Genomic DNA, 18,755 nt, shown 5'->3' on the forward strand with positions numbered 1-18,755 from the left:
TCCTCGACTTTTTGAGATGGAGGACATTTTTGTCCTTTTCTTGAACTACCGTTTTGCTTTTCTAGATAGAAGGCATTTTTGTCATTTTCTCGAACCATCGTTTCATGTCGAGAATAGTGGGAAAGAGTAGTTAAGTCTTTGCAACTACACCGGACTCTGATGCTAAGTGATGCAAACACATGTGGGGATACGAGCCCCACGTGCTTATATACGTGGTGCACATTCGGACCCTGGAACATGCACTGTAACAAACCGTGCGTCTTCGGGGGGGGGACATATAACCTGCTTCCTAGAAACCGTGGGTGCAATACTTGCGGAGACATGGATCCGATCGCTTGCTGAGCCGGTGGCAACTGACATCCAAGACGGGAGATAACGCCAGACAGAGGGCCACCCAAATCCCGAACCAGGGGTGAACAACCGGATGGGCAAGGGCGCAACATGCATGGCAGGACTGTGTTTAGATTGACATTTTCGGGCGCCGCACAGAGGTTAAGACGCAGAGGCAAAACGAGAGGCGAGGAGAGTGGGGACGGGTGGCCAGAGGACAGGCCCGGTTAGCAGGGTCAGAAGAGGCAGATCTGTGTTAAATTTAGCATGAACCAATATCAAGAACAAACGTTAAATTTTATAACTTCTTAAAAACAAGGTTCTTGGATATATATTTAATTAAAAGTTGCGTATTTGTGACTTGGTCGGATAGCATCAATCGCAAATAATCCTTAGATCTCAAATCTTAGTTTGAAACATGAGTTGTACAGTAAGTTCATAACATTTTAAGGTGCATTTGATTATTTAAATCATTAGCAAAAAGAGTTTAAAATGACAAAATCTCATGGCAAATGGAAGCTTTTCATTTTCTCGTGTTGTTATCAACAAAAATAATAGCAAAAATAAACAGATTAAAGAAAAACATATAATTCTAAAAAAATAAAAATATACAACTTACAATTTTTTATTTTGTCGTTGAATACTTGATGTAGCAACAAAATGATAATATCATAATATATATATATATATATTTTTTAAACGGTGACAAAATGATCATGCTTTCTCTGTAATATTTTAAAAATATTGTTGATATTTGTCACTATGTTTGAGCTTCATGAGGTCTAAAGATTAGAGAAACACATAGCTTTGAACAAGTACTAAAGATATCTTGACCAAAGGCAAATATATCTAACCAATACGTGGTTTTATTAAGCGTAATATTTCAGACCTTAGATCTATATAATGGATTTATCATGGGACTCACATCAAGAACAAATGTTAACAAATATTGAATCCCGTATCATCCTAAAGACCAGAATCTAGGATTCATATTTAGTTAAATTTTGTATATTCCTAGCTTGGTTAAAGAGTATCATGCCAAAAATAGTCCTTGGGCCTCAAATCTGAGCTTGAGATATGAGTAATCAAATGCAAGTTAAGTTCCTTCCATTTTAGGGTGCGTATGACTGCTTGAATCCATTGCAAAAAAAGGTTTAGATTGACAAAACAATGAAGCCAAATTCCCATGGGAAATACATTTTTTCCTCGTGTTGCAAATGACAAATATTAGCAAAAATGTATTAATCAAAAAGAGAAAAATAAATTTATAAGATGAAATAAAATATATTACGAAATAAACATATCTAAATTTCTCATTAATACTTATCTGCAATAAAACGACAATGTTAGAATATTTTGTTCATTTGAAATGGTGACCAAAATATTGTGTTTTCTTCGTGATATTTTCAAAATATAGCTAATTTTTGTCACTATGTTTGAATGTCATAAGATCCAAGGACCAGATACACGCATAATTCTCTACAAGTATTAATGATATTTTAACCATGGGAAAATATATCCAGCTAACATTTGATTTCATTAAAGGTGCATTTGAAAACTTTGAATCTTAGGTCTATATATTGAATTTAACTTGGGACTTGCATAAGAACAAATGCAAAATGTTGAATCTTGTATCCTCCTAGAAACAAGGATCTAAGATTCATAGTCAGTTAAAATTTGTGTATTTGTGACCACATAAATTTTAGATCTCAAATCCAATTTTGAGATACAAGTAATCAAATGGACATTAAGTCCATACCATTTTAAGGTTCATTCTATATCTTGAATTTGTAGGTAACAACAACAAACAACAACAACTACGCCTTCATCCCAAAACAATTGGGGTCGGCGATATGAACCAACAAAGAAAATCATTCTGGGTCTTCCACATGAATCCTTTTCCTCCATTCATTTCTATCCAATGCCATGTCCTCGGTGAGGTTCAAAGCATTCATATCATTTCCTATCACCTCCATCCATGTCTTCCTAGGCCTACCCCGACCTCTTTTAACTAATATATTTTCCCATTTCTCCATCCTTCTAACTGGAGCATCATTAGGCCTTCGTCGAATATGTCCAAACCACCGTAAACGATTCTCTCTCATCTTATTTTCAATGGGTGCAACGCCTACCTTCTTACGTATCTCCTCGTTCCGAATCTTATCTTTTATTGTATTTCCACACATCCATTTATCTTTTATTGAATTTGTAGGTAGAAGAATTTAAAATGACAGCTGTGGAAGACGAATTCTCATGAGAAGTAGAACTTTTTTCTTTTTTCTTTTATAAGAATAAATAACAATATGTGAAAAAAAAATCCAATTTTCTTGTTAAATATTGATATAAGAATACATATTGCAATAAAAGGATTATCATGATATTTTGTTTGTTTACAATGGTGATCAAAATATCACTGAAAGTCCAAGGATCAGAGATACACATAGCTCTAACAAGTATTAAAGATACATCGACTATGGAAAAGTATATCCAACCAATATTTAGTTTCAGTAAGGGTGCATTTAAATGCTTTGGACGTTAGATCTACATATTGAATTTAGCACGGGGCACACATGAAGAACAAATTAAATAAAATTTTAATCTTATATCCTATAAAAAAACAAGGATTTGGGGTTCATATTTAGTTAATATTTGTATATTTATGACCTTGTCAGAAAGCATCAACCAGAAACAACCCTTAGATCTCAAGTTCAAGTTTGAGATACGAGTAACCAAATGCGGATCAGGTTCATTCCATCTTAAGGTATGTTTGATTAGTTGAATTTGCAGTGAAAAGACATTAAAATGGCAAGATGATGGACCAAAATTCTCAAGAGATATATTTTTTCATTTTTTTTTGTTTTTTATCAATAACATATTGGCAAAAAAAAAATAACAACTAACATATATATTTGTAGGAGAAATAAAAAAGCCAACATACTTTCCATTTTCCTTGTTGAATGGTTATCACATTAATAAATATCACAATAGAATTGCTACATTTTGATATAAACAATAATATCATGATATTAAAATGGTGTCCAAAATAACATGTTTTCTTTGCAATATTTGCAAAAATATAATTGATGTTTGTCAATATGTTTGAACCTCATGATCTCCAAGAAATCGAGATACATATAGGATTAGAGACATTTTGACAATAGTTAAGTATATCCGACCAATACATGGTTTCATTAAGGGTGCATTTGAATGCTTTTGTATATTGAATTTAACAAGGGGCCTATATAAAGAACAAATGTAAACAAATGCTCAATCTCATATCTTCCAAAAAGAAAGAATATATGATTCACATTTACTTAAAATTTGTATACAAAAGGATCTATATGATTCACATTCAGCTAAAATTTGTATACTTGTTACCTGCTGGAAGAGCTTCAAGTCAAAGATAATTCTTAAATCTGAGTAGTCAAATGCACGTTAAGTTTATTCCATTTTAAGGTGCATTTGATCTCTTCAATGTGTCGAAAAAAGTTTAAAACGGCAAAATGATAAGAGGCTGAATTCTCGTGAGAAATAAAAGTTTTTTTCATTTTCTCATGGATGGAGAAAGTCAAAGGCCATAGTGAGTTCCAAACCGGAGAACCCTTGGCTAACTTGGGGAGATGAGATTGGAGAGATCTGGATCTGCTCCAATGTTGAGCCTATCTATTAGCCCACGTTGGACCGATCTTGGGACCAAACCACAAGAATCGAGAAACGCCGAGGTGGATTTTCGAAAGACAAATGTCGAGAGTTGGAGGGAAAGAGTATTCAGGCGGTCCCGTGGAGTCCCGCCATCAGTCGTCTCCATCCAACGGACGGGATTCGGCCTCACTCGATCGTCTCGGATCCTGCCGTCGGTTTTAGGGGCAAAAATAAACCCGCGGGAAAAGGAAAGCATTTAGAGAGAGAGAGAGAGAGAGAGAGAGAGAGAGAGAGAGATCGTCAGAGAGAGAGAGAGAGAGAGGGAGAAGGGGGGGTTTCACTTCGTCTTCCTTTCTTCTCCGATCTTCGTCGTTCGTTCACTGAGGACTTGCGTTTCTCCGGACGCCTGGTGCGGTCTTCATTCCTCCGTCTTCTCAATGGTAAAAGGTTTTTCCTATTTTCTTTCCGAATCTAGTCTTCTCTCTCTCTCTCTCTCCGAATGATGAAAACAAGAGCACTAGTGATCCACGGCAAGAAATTAAGGTTTCTGTTCATTGATGCTTCATCTTTTTAGTTTTACTTATCGATCAAAACCCTAGAGAGAAAGAAACACCTGATTTCTCACCGACCGATGAGTTTCGGTGCCTGATCTGATCCGTTTTGGTTGCGGATCCGGTGCTTATGTGAACCGATTAATCTTAGATTAAAGAAGAATGCGAATCTTCTGTGTTTTTCCTTTTTTTTTTCGCTTTCATTTTTGGTGATTGTCTGTGTTCGTTTGGCATGTTTTTGACAGATGAGTCGGTAGGACTGTATGCAGCGAAAAGGAACTCCAGTTAGGCCGCATGATTAGGGTAAACTACTAGAACTATTCATTTCAGTCCATGGTGATCCTTTTCGGGACGCTCCTCGATGGATTTTGGTGTTCTCATCCCTGCTTTTGACATATAGGTCGAGTGATACTGAAGAATAAGGCTTGGATCATCAACTGGTCGTGAGGATTTTGTGATTTCCAATTTTTGTGTTTTGCCCTACGGGTGGTGTCTTGATGGCGGAAACTTTGGTCTCATGCAATGGTTCAAGCAAGTTATCAAGAGGAAATAGTTGCAAACGTGATTCTTCGTCCCTTGGATCAGATACTTTGCCAGATCGGAAAAATAAGATTCAGAAAGTTGGGGATTACAGTGAATGTGTACTCCCCAGAATCCCACCTGATTCAGTTATTGTAGTGAGCTCTTTAGGTCAAATAATGGAAACTAGAGAGAATAAAGATGAGAAAAAGCTTAATGAGAAAACTTCCCAGAATTTGGCATTGGATGCAATGGAGAAGAAGCCCTTGAAGCGAAAACGTGATTCACTGGTGGAGAGTTTGAAGATCAATGTGGAGAAAGAATCGTTGATTTCTTCCCTTCATTCTGAATTGAATGGTCTGTTCAAGTATTTCAAGGAGGTTTCAGATCAAAAACTACTTTTGGGTTTGGTAGACAATGTTGAAGGAAAGATTGGCCGGCTTAATAATTCAGCAGTAGCGTGCCTTCTGGAAGAGAGCGAGCTTCCTTTCTCTAAACTGGTAGAGCAGATTTTTGAGAAGTTGAAGAAAAATGATGGTGGTAATTCAGGCGAAGTCACTCTGGCAGCTGTAAGAAGTTCGGTGCTCTTTGTCGGGCAGAGGTCAATGTATGGAATTGCAGAGGCAGATGCAGATGTTCTCGAAGATGAATCTACAAACTGTCTTTGGTGTTGGGAGGTAGCTACGATCTTGAATATTTGTCTTTTTTTGGGTTCACTGTTTGGTATTATTTGTGCACATGTCTCTGTTATATGAATTTTGTGTTTCTGTAACTCAGGCAAGAGATTTGAAATTGTTTCCCAAGGCCCACCGCGGAGCTTTAAATATTAGGCGTATATGTCGAAAGAAAATCCATGAACGCATCATGGCTGTTTCAGGTGTTTATATGCTTATGTTTTTCTAATTTTTACTATTTGGAATATCATTCTCTAGCATCTATGAGTTATCACTATTGTTTGTTGTGGTATCTGTGACCTAATTTGTGGTGCACTTTTGATAATATGAGTATTATGTTTAGCATACTCTGTTGATTCAAATGAAGCTAATATACCCCTTTTTCTCGTGTCTTTTCATATTTATGACCAAGTAGAATCTCATTGAAACTGTGCTACTAGTAGATTGGACAAAGTATTCTTATTTGCTGTATTTTTCGTGGACTTTATCATGGTAGGTATTGTCTTTGGGGCTGGCAAGACCATAGAAGTACATGAATAAGCATATATGTGTCTTTATGCATATCCTAGCTTGCATATAAGGTTTCAGTTGTGGCTCATGTTGATTGCAATCCCTATTTGTTTGATGTCTCCCATTGCCAGGTTCAATTAATAATGCTATTTTAAATGGTCTAGCATCTTTATTGGGATTATTATTTTTCTTTTTTGGCTTTGGTGTAGTTTCGTAAATTATAAAGGAGTTTAATTTCCCATGAACATATATTTTCACTAGTAATTTGACTCAGGCCTCATCCTTTTTATGCCTCTTCTGTTTTGAACTTGTTATGTTCCTGCATTGTTGTGCATGTTGCCTTGTTTCTTTAGGCATGCTGCTGATCTCAATTGCTATGATATTATTGTAAAATGATACTAAAGATTGTCATGTGCCAAATGTTTTGCTAAAAGTTCTGATGTTTTTAATCTTCAGATATAATTTTAAAATTTTGTTGTTCCGACCATTTTGGATACTATTGCATGAAATTTCTGTTGTTGTTTCTTATATTTTCAAGTTAAAATCTCTTCAAGACTGTTTTTCTCAAGTTCAATGAAATGTTGCTTTCAGAGGAAGAAAATGCTGACCATAGATGATTAATTTTAAAATTTCCTGTGAGAGAAATGGTCAACACTGTTATTGGTGGCTCTGGTCCTACACATGCATAGCTGCACATGACATCCATGGTTAGTGACACAGTATATTTTGTACATACTTTTGAGATTCGATAAATGTTGATTGATCATACCACTGTTGAAGCATAGTATCTGAAGCCTGTAATCTGTTGGGTGTGGAGGTACTCTTTATGTGGTACTATTCTATATAAGCTTAAAATTCCACTGGATAAAATATTTACTTTGTATTTCTTGTATTGTGTGACCTGTTTCAATATACTTAGAATTTTTAGCACTAATTTAGTCACTAACTTAAGATAACATATGGTTGACTTTTTTTTTGGCATTAGTACGATATCCACCCCCTTGAACGAGTTTTTCTTGTGGAAACTGCCTTTTGTTTGCAGTACTGTAGATTTTCTGTGTTTTACTATTATTGTTATTTAGTTTTTGAACTAACTTGTACTGGTTTTGATAACTGTCCATTCAGCAATGATACCATGCTTATCAGCATCAGAAAATCAAGCCAATTATGTGCCAGATCTGACAAAAGCATCTGCAAAATTTGGAAAGGCATTGAATGAAGAACAGATTCGTTGTTTAGCCGATAGCTTGATGCAAAAAAATGTTGGCCTTGAGTACGTACTCCTAGCAACTTGTGTAACATGTTGTGAATGACAGTCAAGTGCTTCTCTTACTTTTTTCTTGCTTTCCTAAGCATCCAAAATTTTGAAATATTAATTTCTCAGGGCAGAGAAGGAAGCTAGATTGAAAGAAAAGGCAATGATCAAGGAGATGGAGCAAAACAAGTGGAAAGTTGAGAAAGAACATAAACAATTGGATCAAGAACTCAAGAGGGAGCAATGGCAAAATGTAAGAATAAGCTTTTTACACTTCTACCTGAATGATAACAAACTCGAAAAGCTTTGGATTCATTTCATAAATCCCGTAGAGAAGCTGACTAGTGTACTAAACCCTTGCGTTTGTTATTTGTGAGCTACTTACATGCATCACTTTACATCTACCATCTTCAGATTTGTTGTCCAAGAGTAGCTGCATGTGAAAGTTTCTTTAGCTAACAAAAATAAGGTCATTACATGCCATATTAGGAAAAAGAACTGAAGAGACAACTAGACGTGACTGAGAAAGAAGAGAAACAACGTGAAAAGGAGGAAGCTGAGATTAGAAAACAACTCAAACGACATCAGGAAGAAGCTGAAAAGGACCAAAAACGCCGTGTGAAACAAGAAGCTGAAATGAAAAAGCAACTTGCCATAAAAAAGCAAGCCTCAATCATGGAGCGTTTTCTGAAAATAAAAGTTCCTAATAACAGTGACAACCAACCATCAGTAGTAACTGCTCCTATTCCATCTGTTAGCAATGAAGGGGTGGTTGATAAGGTTATATCAGCAATGGATCAGGCACTTTCTCAAGAAGACACATTAAGTTCCTTTGACCTTCTAAAGTTAGTATCTGAACTTCTAGTTATACGAAATCTGCTTAATAGTTGTCATTCTAAACATTTTTTCCTTCTTTATTTGCTTGTAGATCACACCTGGCTGTTTGGCGAGGGAAGGCCTGTTCTTCTCGAAATAAATCCAAGTCTTGGAGCATCCGGCACCATCCCAAAGTACAACTGATTAAGGAACTCAAACTGCAGGGATCATCCTGTGAAGCTGGGCCCTCTGGAAATGTTGCAGATCCAACAACACCTGACTGCAGTAACATTCCTGATGCAGATGAGCTAAACATTGAGAAGCTTGTAGATGCATGGGGAGAAACAGTTTCGGATGATACGCCAAGCCCTAATAATGTCATTACTTGTTCAGTTGAAATTCAAACACTCGGTAGAAATAAGAAGCTTTTGCAATTTGACAAGAGCCATCGGCCAGCATACTATGGTACCATATCCAGGAAGAGGTCTGCATAGTTTAGGATACCTTTTCTGCTCCTATGCAATATTTAGCTTGCGTTAGTGCCAGTGATGATTATTTATTGATGTTACTTGTTACTTGAACTCTAATAATGTCTTTGTTATAGTGATGTGGTTGGGCCTCGTCATCCTTTTGGAAAGGATCCTAACTTGGACTATGATAATGACAGTGATGATGAATGGGAGGAGGTATGTCATTTTGATCTGATTCAAAATGTATGGATGATTCACCCCACTTCATATGTAACTTTGGATACTTTATGCAGGAGGATCCAGGTGAAAGCTTGTCAGATTTTGATAAGGATGAAGAAGAAGAAAAGTTAGAGATAGATGAAAATCTCAAAGCCAAGGATGAAGATGAAAGTGAAGATGGCTTTGTTGTTCCGGATGGATATCTTTCAGAGAATGAGGTACCACCACAATGTTGCCTGCCCTTGATGTATAATGATCTATATATAAGGTGCCTTGGTTTTCATTATTTAACTGTTCTGTTAAGATTTACTGCCATCTCAGTCCTCTTTATTTTTTTCACTGAAAATCTCAGTCTTCTTTGATAATTAATATTTATACAGGCCATGTTCATCATATAGGTTGTATGCTTGTATATTACCAGCATCATTGATTTTGTACTATTATGCCCCAGGTTATGGGTCTCCATGTGCCCAAAGGCCTAGAAATGATTGCATAGTATTGCACATCCATGCAAATACATACTGGAGATGCGATGCTTTCATTCCTGCTCAAACTTTAATTTAGAAATATTTCATATACATAAATTGATTTATAATATTAATGAAATGTAAAATATGGGTTGTGCGGTCCATTAGATATGGAGAGGAGCATACTAGACCACCAGAAATTGGAAGGGCTGGGCAAGGGTGATGGTTTGTGAGCCATGGTCCTAGAGAGATAACACAGCTAGTATGCTCTAGAATGGGGTGCTCAGTGATTCATCAAAACCTCGTGTACTTCTTTGTTTATATTCTATTTTTAAGAATATCACAACTCAATGCAACTTTCACCCGCTTGGACCCTTATTGTTTCTTAATTCAAATACATTGAATAAGTAGTCTGTAACCCTTGTACTAGATTGAAGATTTGTTCCCTTTCCATCCTTTTAAGAGTATATGAAGCCAGAATAATTGTTATCATCTGACAACAAAAGTATATTATTAAGTGATCGCCATGCTATGCATTGCTTTTCAAACAGAAATGTTTATAAGTGAAGAAAGAGAAAAATGTGAATGCTGAAAACAATTCTACTATTCTATCTCCCCCTTATTTTTTGGTTTTTAAGGTTTCTGTTAGCTTGTATATGCTAAAGATGTGTGGAATGCATGACTAGTGGCATGTCTTTCAAGTTAGAAAAAAGAGTAAGAAGACCTTTGCATATTAATGATATTGTTCCAGAACTGTGGAAAAATCCTGCTTGCTGGATGTTTCTATCTTTGTAATTCTCGGTTCTCAAACCTATAACAGTATAACCCACTGAGGAATTAAAGTATAAATTAAATGGTACATCATGTCACATGGGTGTGGGTGCGGTGATGTGGCACTTTAAAAAAACTTGGGTGCGGGAGGGTGTGTATATATATATATATAATTTTTAAGTTTTAACAGTTAACAACAGTAACACTAATGAAATAAAAAAATAATTATCATAATATCATCAATTCAACGGGCTCTTTTTTTTTTTAAAAGTCCAAAATTTGGACATTTATAACCTTGGGTGCGTTGACTGCACCCAGGGTTGGGTTGACCACACCGGGTGCTGAACCTGCATGTGCACCCGTGTCACGTTGCATCGCATCGATGTGGGTGTGGCACCTGGTTGGCCGAATCGCTGTGACATGGTGGTACATGTACTAAATTGCCATAACCAGTAACTGTTGGTTAAGAAGATAATCAAAACATGTGATAATAAAACAAGGATAATGTACATTTATAGGAAAATATCTACTTTGTATTCATATGGATAGTATCAACTGATTTGATGCTTCTATTCTTTCTATCGTCTTATACTATGCAACCTTTTAGAAGAATTATGTATTTTTCTTTCACTGATTTATGACTTCTGCATCTACTTGGAAACAACATTAATGATATTAATATTACCACACAAGAAAATCTATATTGAATCTTTATCCTCTCTGTTCCTTCTTGCCCAGCATCATCTTTTTAGTTAGAAATTTATTTTCAAACAGATTTTAACTACTCTTTAATTGTAGAGGTTTTATGCTCCCTAATTTCAGGTACATTTTATTGATAGTCAAGCTGGGGGATAACCCCTGTGGTACATAACGGTATCCTCCAGCTCGACTCTTAAGAAAATATATTTAAAATTAAGGAATATAAAACCTTCATTATTAAAGAAAATGGTTATGTACATTCAAATATTACAGGGGTTGTCCCCCAGAGTGTATCAAAAAAATATATTTGAAATGAGGGAACATAAGACCTCCATAATTAAAGAGAATTAGTTAAAATGTTCTTTACAAAGAAATTTCTAACTATAAAAATGGTGCTGTGCCCAAAAGCAACACAGATAAGAAAGCTTCAAAACCTATATTTGCTTGTTTAGACAGATGAGAAAGCTTCCCTCATGGTGGTTTTCAGTTTCAATGGTGGTTTTGAATTATTTTCCCTGTGGCAACACTAAGAAAATCTAATCTTGGCCACCTTTTGGAAATACTTAATGCCATACAATCCTAGCAACAACATTCACGCTCATTTGGCCAACTGTATGCTTCATTGTAGTTCTGCAATATTTTGTTCCTCAAAGAGTCCATTGAATTTCCAGATGGAAAATAACCATCATATGGGTCTTCCTTGGACCAGTTTTGCTCTCGTAGTTGTGTATTTGACATGCTTTCATTATCTCGGTTGTCCTCTTTGTGCCATGCAGGGAGTACATGTTGATGGCATGGAGTCTGAGGGCTCAGATGATGAGTTAAAAAATTCAAATACTGTGAAACTGGAGGCAGAGAGGGAGGAAATCAATGCATTATTAAAGCAGCAAAAGTATCTCTGCAGTTTAACATATCATGCTCTTAGGAAGAATCAGCCGTTGATAATACTAAACCTAATGCATGAGAAGGATGCATTAATGACTGCTGAAGACCTCAGTGGCACACTGAAGCTGGAACAGATTTGCCTGCAAGCGCTCAGCATTCGGCCAACTACTGAAGGCATTTCAGTTGAGATAACAACCGATTTTGACATGTGTGGAGACTGGCAAGATATTTCAAAGCTACAGACTAAGAACAGTAATTGTACTTCGACAGGGCCAGCTGCAGCTCTACAAGATTCTGACTTGCTTGAAATTGTAAGTCTATTCTTTGGAGTAAATTTTCACTTGGTATTTGATGGTGTAACTCATTTCAAGCACTAAATGTTCTGGACTCCAATAGTTTGAGAACCTATATTTTAGGCACAAAGGGTATCAGTCATAGTTTCAGGGTATCTGACAGATTGACTTGGTTGAGTGGCCTGATTGGCTTGTATGCTGCTGGCCGGGAGGACTGGGGCATGAACTCGTCATCCTAGTCCACTTGGTTGGCATTAAGGTGGTGCCTAACCTGTCCTGTGCTTTGAATAAGTCTTGGATGCTAATTTTAGATGATTTGAGTCACTTGGTAGATATGATAATGACATGCCTCTTAAAGGTTAATAGAGCAGTAGGGAATAATTTTAGTATAGTTTAAAAAATACAACTGGTTTATTTTCTGAGTGGTCCATTTTACAAATTATAGGTGTGGTCGATTCAGTCATGCTCTCATGGAATCAATAAGGTGATGGAATCCTTACAGAGGAAGTTCCCTTCTGTACCAAAAGTACATCTGCGCAACAAGGTTAAGCAGATTTCAGACTTTGTGGATAATCGCTGGCAGGTTGATTTAGAATCCATGTTTATTTCATCTACGTTATATGCGTGAATACCTGGCTAAGTGAATGTTACTATTTGCAGGTTAAGAAGGATATCTTGGATAAGATAGGGCTGTCAGCATCTCCAGGTATGATTTGTCTGTCAGTTGGTATCTTGGTTGGCTAACCTATGGAGCATACTGAAACTTGCTTGCTCTTTTTACAGAGAAAGGTTTTGGGAGATCAAATGGGATTGCTACCTTTTTCTCAAAGCGATGTCTGCCTCCAGAAAGCGAATCCATGAGTGCCATCGATTCCTCCCCGCAACAGTGTAAACAAGCAGATGCTGTGCTCGGAGACACTGCCATAGTAAGAAATGCATTATGATAACTTGTTTGCTTTGGAAATTTAGCTTGGGGAGGCAGGAGGCATGGTTGAACTCCTTGTATGTACACCACCTTATTTATGAGCTGCTTTATTGAGCATGGCCACACTTGTGGAAACCTCTTAGAATATTCCATTTTTTGATGTAATCATGCAAAGTTTTGAGTTTTATCTTGTAACAAGGCTGTACATTTTATAAATGAATTGGCTGCCTTTCTGTTCGCGTGCATAAATAACAGCAAGACATTCTGGAAAGGATGGAACTTGGATGCATTTATCATGCATCTTTTCTCATTGTTTTGCCTCCTTAACATATGCAACATTTGGAGCAAGACTGGCTAGTAGGCGTCCCGGCCTGGCTTCGTTGATGGGCTGGTCATTAGTCTCAAGGGCCTCGCCCAGGCCACGCTGGCACAAAGGGGCTGTTTTCTTGGATGAGTTGGTCAGGGGTTAGGTGTCCAGCCAATGGCATGCCCATTACTAGTCTCATGGCCGGACCTGGGTGTTTTCACGAGAGATTATTTTGGACAAGCAAAAGATATGATTTTGATGTTCCTAGTTAAATGCATATTTAATAGGTCATTTAGGGTGGCTAATCCCACAAAACAATATAAGAGTTACATGTGAAAACAAGGTAAGGCAACCAACTAAATCTAACGAGTTGATGGTTCCTCTCAACGGGATCAAATCAATAAACCGGTAAACCCCACATCAATATTTTGAAAAAGCTTAAGCACTAACCTCCACTTCCTTCCTAGCGTCGTTAGGAATCAGCAAACCCAGTCCCACCTTGCCATCATCCCCAGTCGTGGCAATCCTAGCCTGATTGTACAAAGGATTTGATGTCAAAACCCTCACCTCCTTATTCCCCTTAATCTCCAAAACCTCAGGCAATCCACCTCCACGACCCTTGGACATACCAACATCAATGCGAATCACTTGATTGTGGCAGGCACCATTTATACCAGCTTGTTGGATGGTATGACCCACAATCATCCTCTTTGCATTTGGAATTGTTGCAAGAGCATGCTGCAGAACCGAGCATTCACTATAGTCCACCCATTCGGTGGAGTATTTCCTCAACCAAAAAATGGAATCTTTAGTCCTGACATAAGAGGGGGGTTTCGAATCCCCCTTACTCCCACTGATCCAGTCTCCAACCTCCTCGTTGATTCTCTCCAAACCATACTCCACATGACCAGGAAGAATCCCGCCATGGGCGAAAACAGAATCGCCGACGATCAGGACGGTCGGGTTTCCGGCCAAAAACCGGCTCGAAACCGGCCCTCCTGGCCGGAGAGCAGCAATCCGAGCCCTGATTTTGCGTTTTAGACTTGTGGGTACCCCATCGAATGCATCAAATTTGTCATCCAATGCATTGCAGAGCTTCTTGATGTGGATTCCTACATTGAACCAGCGCGCCCAATTCTCGAACTCGGCAAACCCTCTCCTCGTGACAAACCTAAAATCTCTGCAAATGTTCATGATTTCGTGGTTGCCATTCATAACTATGAGACATCCACCTGTTTTGGAGGCCTCCTGCTTCAGTTTCTCCAAGAAATAGAGGGTCTTGAGCTCCTCCCCGCCCCTGTCGAGGATGTCGCCGACCTGCACCACCATGGTGTTGCCCCCAACCCATATATCGTTCTCGTCTATGATCCTGGCCAGCCTTAGGGACTGCTTGGCCTTCTGGAGGTCCCCGTGGATGTCTCCCACAGCGACGAGGCGGTCTGGTTGTGGATAGGTGGTGGTCCTTTTGGGGGACGGTGGTGGTGGCGGCTGCTGCTGCTGCTGCTGATGATGATGAAGGGGATCGGCCTCTCGCTTCAAGAAGACGCCACCAACCACGAAGTCGATGAACGTATCGACGAAGGATGAGATTTCATGAGGGAGATCGTCGCACAGAGAATTCATCCTCTCTGGGTTTGGGGGAGGGAAGCGCCTTTCTTACGAAAAGCCACTCTCCATGATTTTTCACGGAAAAAGGGGTCATTGAGAAACATAAAAACTCCCACATTAAGAGTTTTTAAGCTGCCGACGAATCGTATCGTAGGTATGGCAGACTGAGCCAGCGCAACCAGGTCTTCGTGTCGGGTACGATATTTTCGCGTTAAATCCAAAAAGAAAAAGTCCTTGAGAAACTTTTACACCAAAAGAAAACAACTTGTGAGAAAACGTGGAACTTATGTTGGCTACATGTAAGGCTATCAAGCGGGGCGGAGCAAGGTTTCCAGGATGGGAAACAGAAATAGGAAACACGTTGGGAAACCAAAACATGAAACAAGACTTCTTAAAATCCATGTAAAATGTGGAAGTAATATGTGTGTGGTGGAGCAAAAGTGAATATATTAAGTATGTACAAAGAATACTATAAGTTTACACAAACTTTACTTCTTTACTAATATTGTTATTTGATGTTATTTTTAAAAATACTAAATATTATAAAGAAAGTATTTAAATGCAACTAAGGGTGGGCAACGGCTGAACCAGATGGGCCAAGCCGGGCTGGGTTTGGGCCAAGATTTTAAGCCCAAGCCTAAACCCAGCCCGTGGGCCGGTTCGATGGGCTTGAGTTATTTATTAATGTTTAATAAAATAAAAATTTTAAAAATTAACTATTGCATAGTTAGTAACTTGGTAACTATTACTATTTACCTAATTAATTTCATTAATTTTATGAAAACTAAAAAGATAATTAGTTAGGTACATGAGAACTTGAGAACTTATACAAATGGATTTGGGTCGGGTCAGGCTGAATCCGGCCTGTTTCACGTTGGCCCGTTGGGTCAATGGGACGGGTCATGGGCTGCTCTTCAAACCCGATCCCGTTAAGAACTGGGCCAAAAACCTGCCCGTTAGTAAATGGGCCAGGCCATCTCCAGGCTGGGCCACACTTAAAGCCCGGCGGGTCGAGCTCTTAACGGTCCGGTCCGAGTCTGGTTTTTTGCGCATTTTGTCTTTCTTTTTTTTGCATTTTTGCACGCTGACCATCAGCAAGGGTGTGTTTTTATCGAGCACCTATGGATTAAGCAGCTACTACTCTCTCTTTCTCTCTCTCTCTCTTTATATATATATATATATATATATATATATATATATATATATATATATATATATATATATATAACCTTCCCATTTTCCTTTTGGCACAGATATAAGAATATTTGCAATGTTAAATACTTGTATCCTATGGTTTTGAAAACCTGTTATTTTCTTAAACATAACATTGCAAGATAAGAAAACTGTTTTAGTAACTCATGCATTTCAATCCACTTGGTTTTTTCTCCCTTTAATTTGGGTTAATGGGTCATAAATAAGGTAAGTTACCGTTTTTGTAGGGCCAATTGATAAATAGTGATATGGGATGGGATCATTACATATGAATCACCCTTTCTTGTGATTCATGTCCCTCGAATCCAAAATAGCTTTTCATAAACCAACAGTTGTGTTAGGGCGAAACTCAGAGACCACGAGCATAACCAATCTGCAGTCCACGACTTGGATCAAGACAAACAATTGCACTTTTTGCCATGAAAGATTTCAAAATTAATTTTCTTTTTTTTTCCTCTCCTTGGATGGATGGGTAAATAAGTTGTTATGGCATAAACAAGTATTTGTTGATTTTTTTTTTTATTATTGTACTATCCATTTGCTGTATTTTAAGTTTTAAAGTTTGAATTGTTCTAAAGATTTCCATTTTCTGTTTCTTTTTTTCCCCTTGGCTTGGGATAATTAGTTGGTATTTGGAATTAAGGCTTATTGTAATGAAGATAATTCATACATGCGTTTTTCTCAGGTTTGTAGATTTTTACACTTTTAATTCTATACTGGCAAAATGGTTTTAGGGCTTTTAAATTGTGTGTGTGTGCACACCCCATATATATATATATAATGCATGGTTCTACATATAATTTTCTTTATCCCGTCCATTGGACGGGCTGTCCTTCTAGTATAATTTAAAAAGTGTTTAAAGTGTATATTATTCTAAAAAATACATACCCGTTTGGTAAAATTATATGATGCTATAGTGTGCATTTAATCGAAGGAAGTCTAAAGACATTTTAGAGGTAGAGACCCTTAACTCCATCTTGAGAATCTAGATAGCGTAATGAATATTTGATAAATTAAAAAGAATGAACACTAATTTTTCTTTATTGATAAGCAAAAACAATTTAGCCTTAAATTTCATCAAAGAATTTGTTATCATTGCAAAATTTTACTTTTGCAAGTCAAACTGACATTTGAAAAAGTTTTAAAAATAGCTCGCATTCGTTTTGAAAATATGAGAAAATTGAGAGATTGAGACTCGCTTGTCGGTACGAGGTTCAACCATTCCTGGCGCCATAACCAGGGGTAATTGAACCAAGGATCATTCATGTGCTTTGCTTTACTCAACTGTCTAAATTGATATTCTATTCTCAAATGCTCAAAGAAGCAGGCATGTACTATGAACTTTAGAAATTTTTGACTGAAAACATAATGTATGCTTGAAATATTTGAAAATTCTTGAAAAAGGGATACTTGTAAAATCATTTTCTAGATTGAAAAATATTCTTGAAGAAAGAAAAACTTTGGAAATCGTGAATTGGACCTAGAAAATTAAAATATTTCTTGACAAACTAAGGGTTTTTGAGGAAATCAATTTTGAGGAAAACTCAGGTGACTTTGAGAAAATTGATTTTTCAGAGGTTGATTTGTGAAATAGGTAAAAAGGATGGGCGTGTGGCCCTGTGAAACTCCTTTTATGATGCAATCTAACCTAGATGATGCATGGACGCAGTTTATGAAAATATTTTATGAAGAATTTGGGAAAATCATTTGTAAAAGAATTTTTGTGCCTTATAGAATTTAAATGAAATAAATTCTCTACATATCCCTGATTATGGCCACAAATATGTATTGAATATATCTCACCTGATTCTAAAAAGAAAAATATTTAAAAAAACTTCTGAAAATATGCAATGTTTTCTGAAGATAGCCTAAGAGTGTAGGTTGTTTGTAACTTAAAAGAAATGATAAATCTGAGTATTGTTTGTATTCTCACTATGGCCACAAATACGAACTCCACCGAGATTATCAACTACCTAAAAGTGAGTACACGTGCCATTCGTGTAGACCATTATGAATTTGAAATATGTGCATGTGAATGACAAGCAATAACATTTATATATATCAAAATCAAACTATATGCAAATGCATCCTAAACTAATCAAAAAAGTAAAATGTTCTTATTCCAATATTATAATTATAATTTACATCAATAATAAACTGAAAAAAAAGAAAATAAAGAAAAATACAATCTTGAGCTTCCCTGCAAAATTAGAAAACTTGTTAGTAGAAAAATGTCAGCTTTTTTGGATTTATCCAACAATATCGAGAAATTGAGAGATTTTTATCCTGGCATAAGCTTTTTCCTATGCTTCCATAAAATAAAAATTATAATAGAGGATGCCTAACTAAATGAATAATAAAAGTAAATAAATTTAAAATTCAGAATTTGGAAAAAAATAACTAAAATACCCTTGAAAATAGATCTTTATTGCAAAATAAGGTTTCTCAGAAAATATTTTTGTAATACGCCTAATTCGAGGATCAAACAGATTCAAAACAATGCTAAATCGGGTGGAGGGAATCCTAATATTATTATGAAGATGATCAAACTCTAAAATCATGAAAATAATAAAATATGCAAAAAGAATGAATTTTTCTCGTG

General features: G+C 36.9%; 1 protein-coding gene and 1 pseudogene across 1 annotated transcript; one reads left to right on the forward strand and one right to left on the reverse strand.

The window, feature by feature from the left end:
* The first annotated feature begins 4,251 nt into the window (after window positions 1-4,251).
* Window positions 4,252-13,278, forward strand: LOC149811808 (chromatin assembly factor 1 subunit FAS1-like). The gene is made up of 14 exons (XM_089992531.1): window positions 4,252-4,412; window positions 4,769-4,826; window positions 4,924-5,719; window positions 5,820-5,919; window positions 7,352-7,499; window positions 7,611-7,734; window positions 7,971-8,326; window positions 8,410-8,781; window positions 8,902-8,983; window positions 9,061-9,204; window positions 11,700-12,119; window positions 12,547-12,684; window positions 12,762-12,807; window positions 12,885-13,278. Exons 3-14 carry the CDS (start codon window positions 5,021-5,023, stop codon window positions 13,043-13,045), a joined length of 2,790 nt encoding a protein of 929 aa, XP_089848657.1. The 5' UTR covers window positions 4,252-4,412; window positions 4,769-4,826; window positions 4,924-5,020; the 3' UTR covers window positions 13,046-13,278.
* A 361-nt stretch (window positions 13,279-13,639) lies between these two features.
* LOC149811809 (shewanella-like protein phosphatase 2 pseudogene) lies at window positions 13,640-15,008 on the reverse strand (annotated as a pseudogene).
* Window positions 15,009-18,755: the final 3,747 nt, after the last annotated feature.

This window comes from Nuphar pumila, chromosome 17, assembly GCF_984573655.1.
Source record: "Nuphar pumila chromosome 17, dmNupPumi1.hap1.1, whole genome shotgun sequence".
Taxonomy (NCBI): domain Eukaryota; kingdom Viridiplantae; phylum Streptophyta; class Magnoliopsida; order Nymphaeales; family Nymphaeaceae; genus Nuphar; species Nuphar pumila.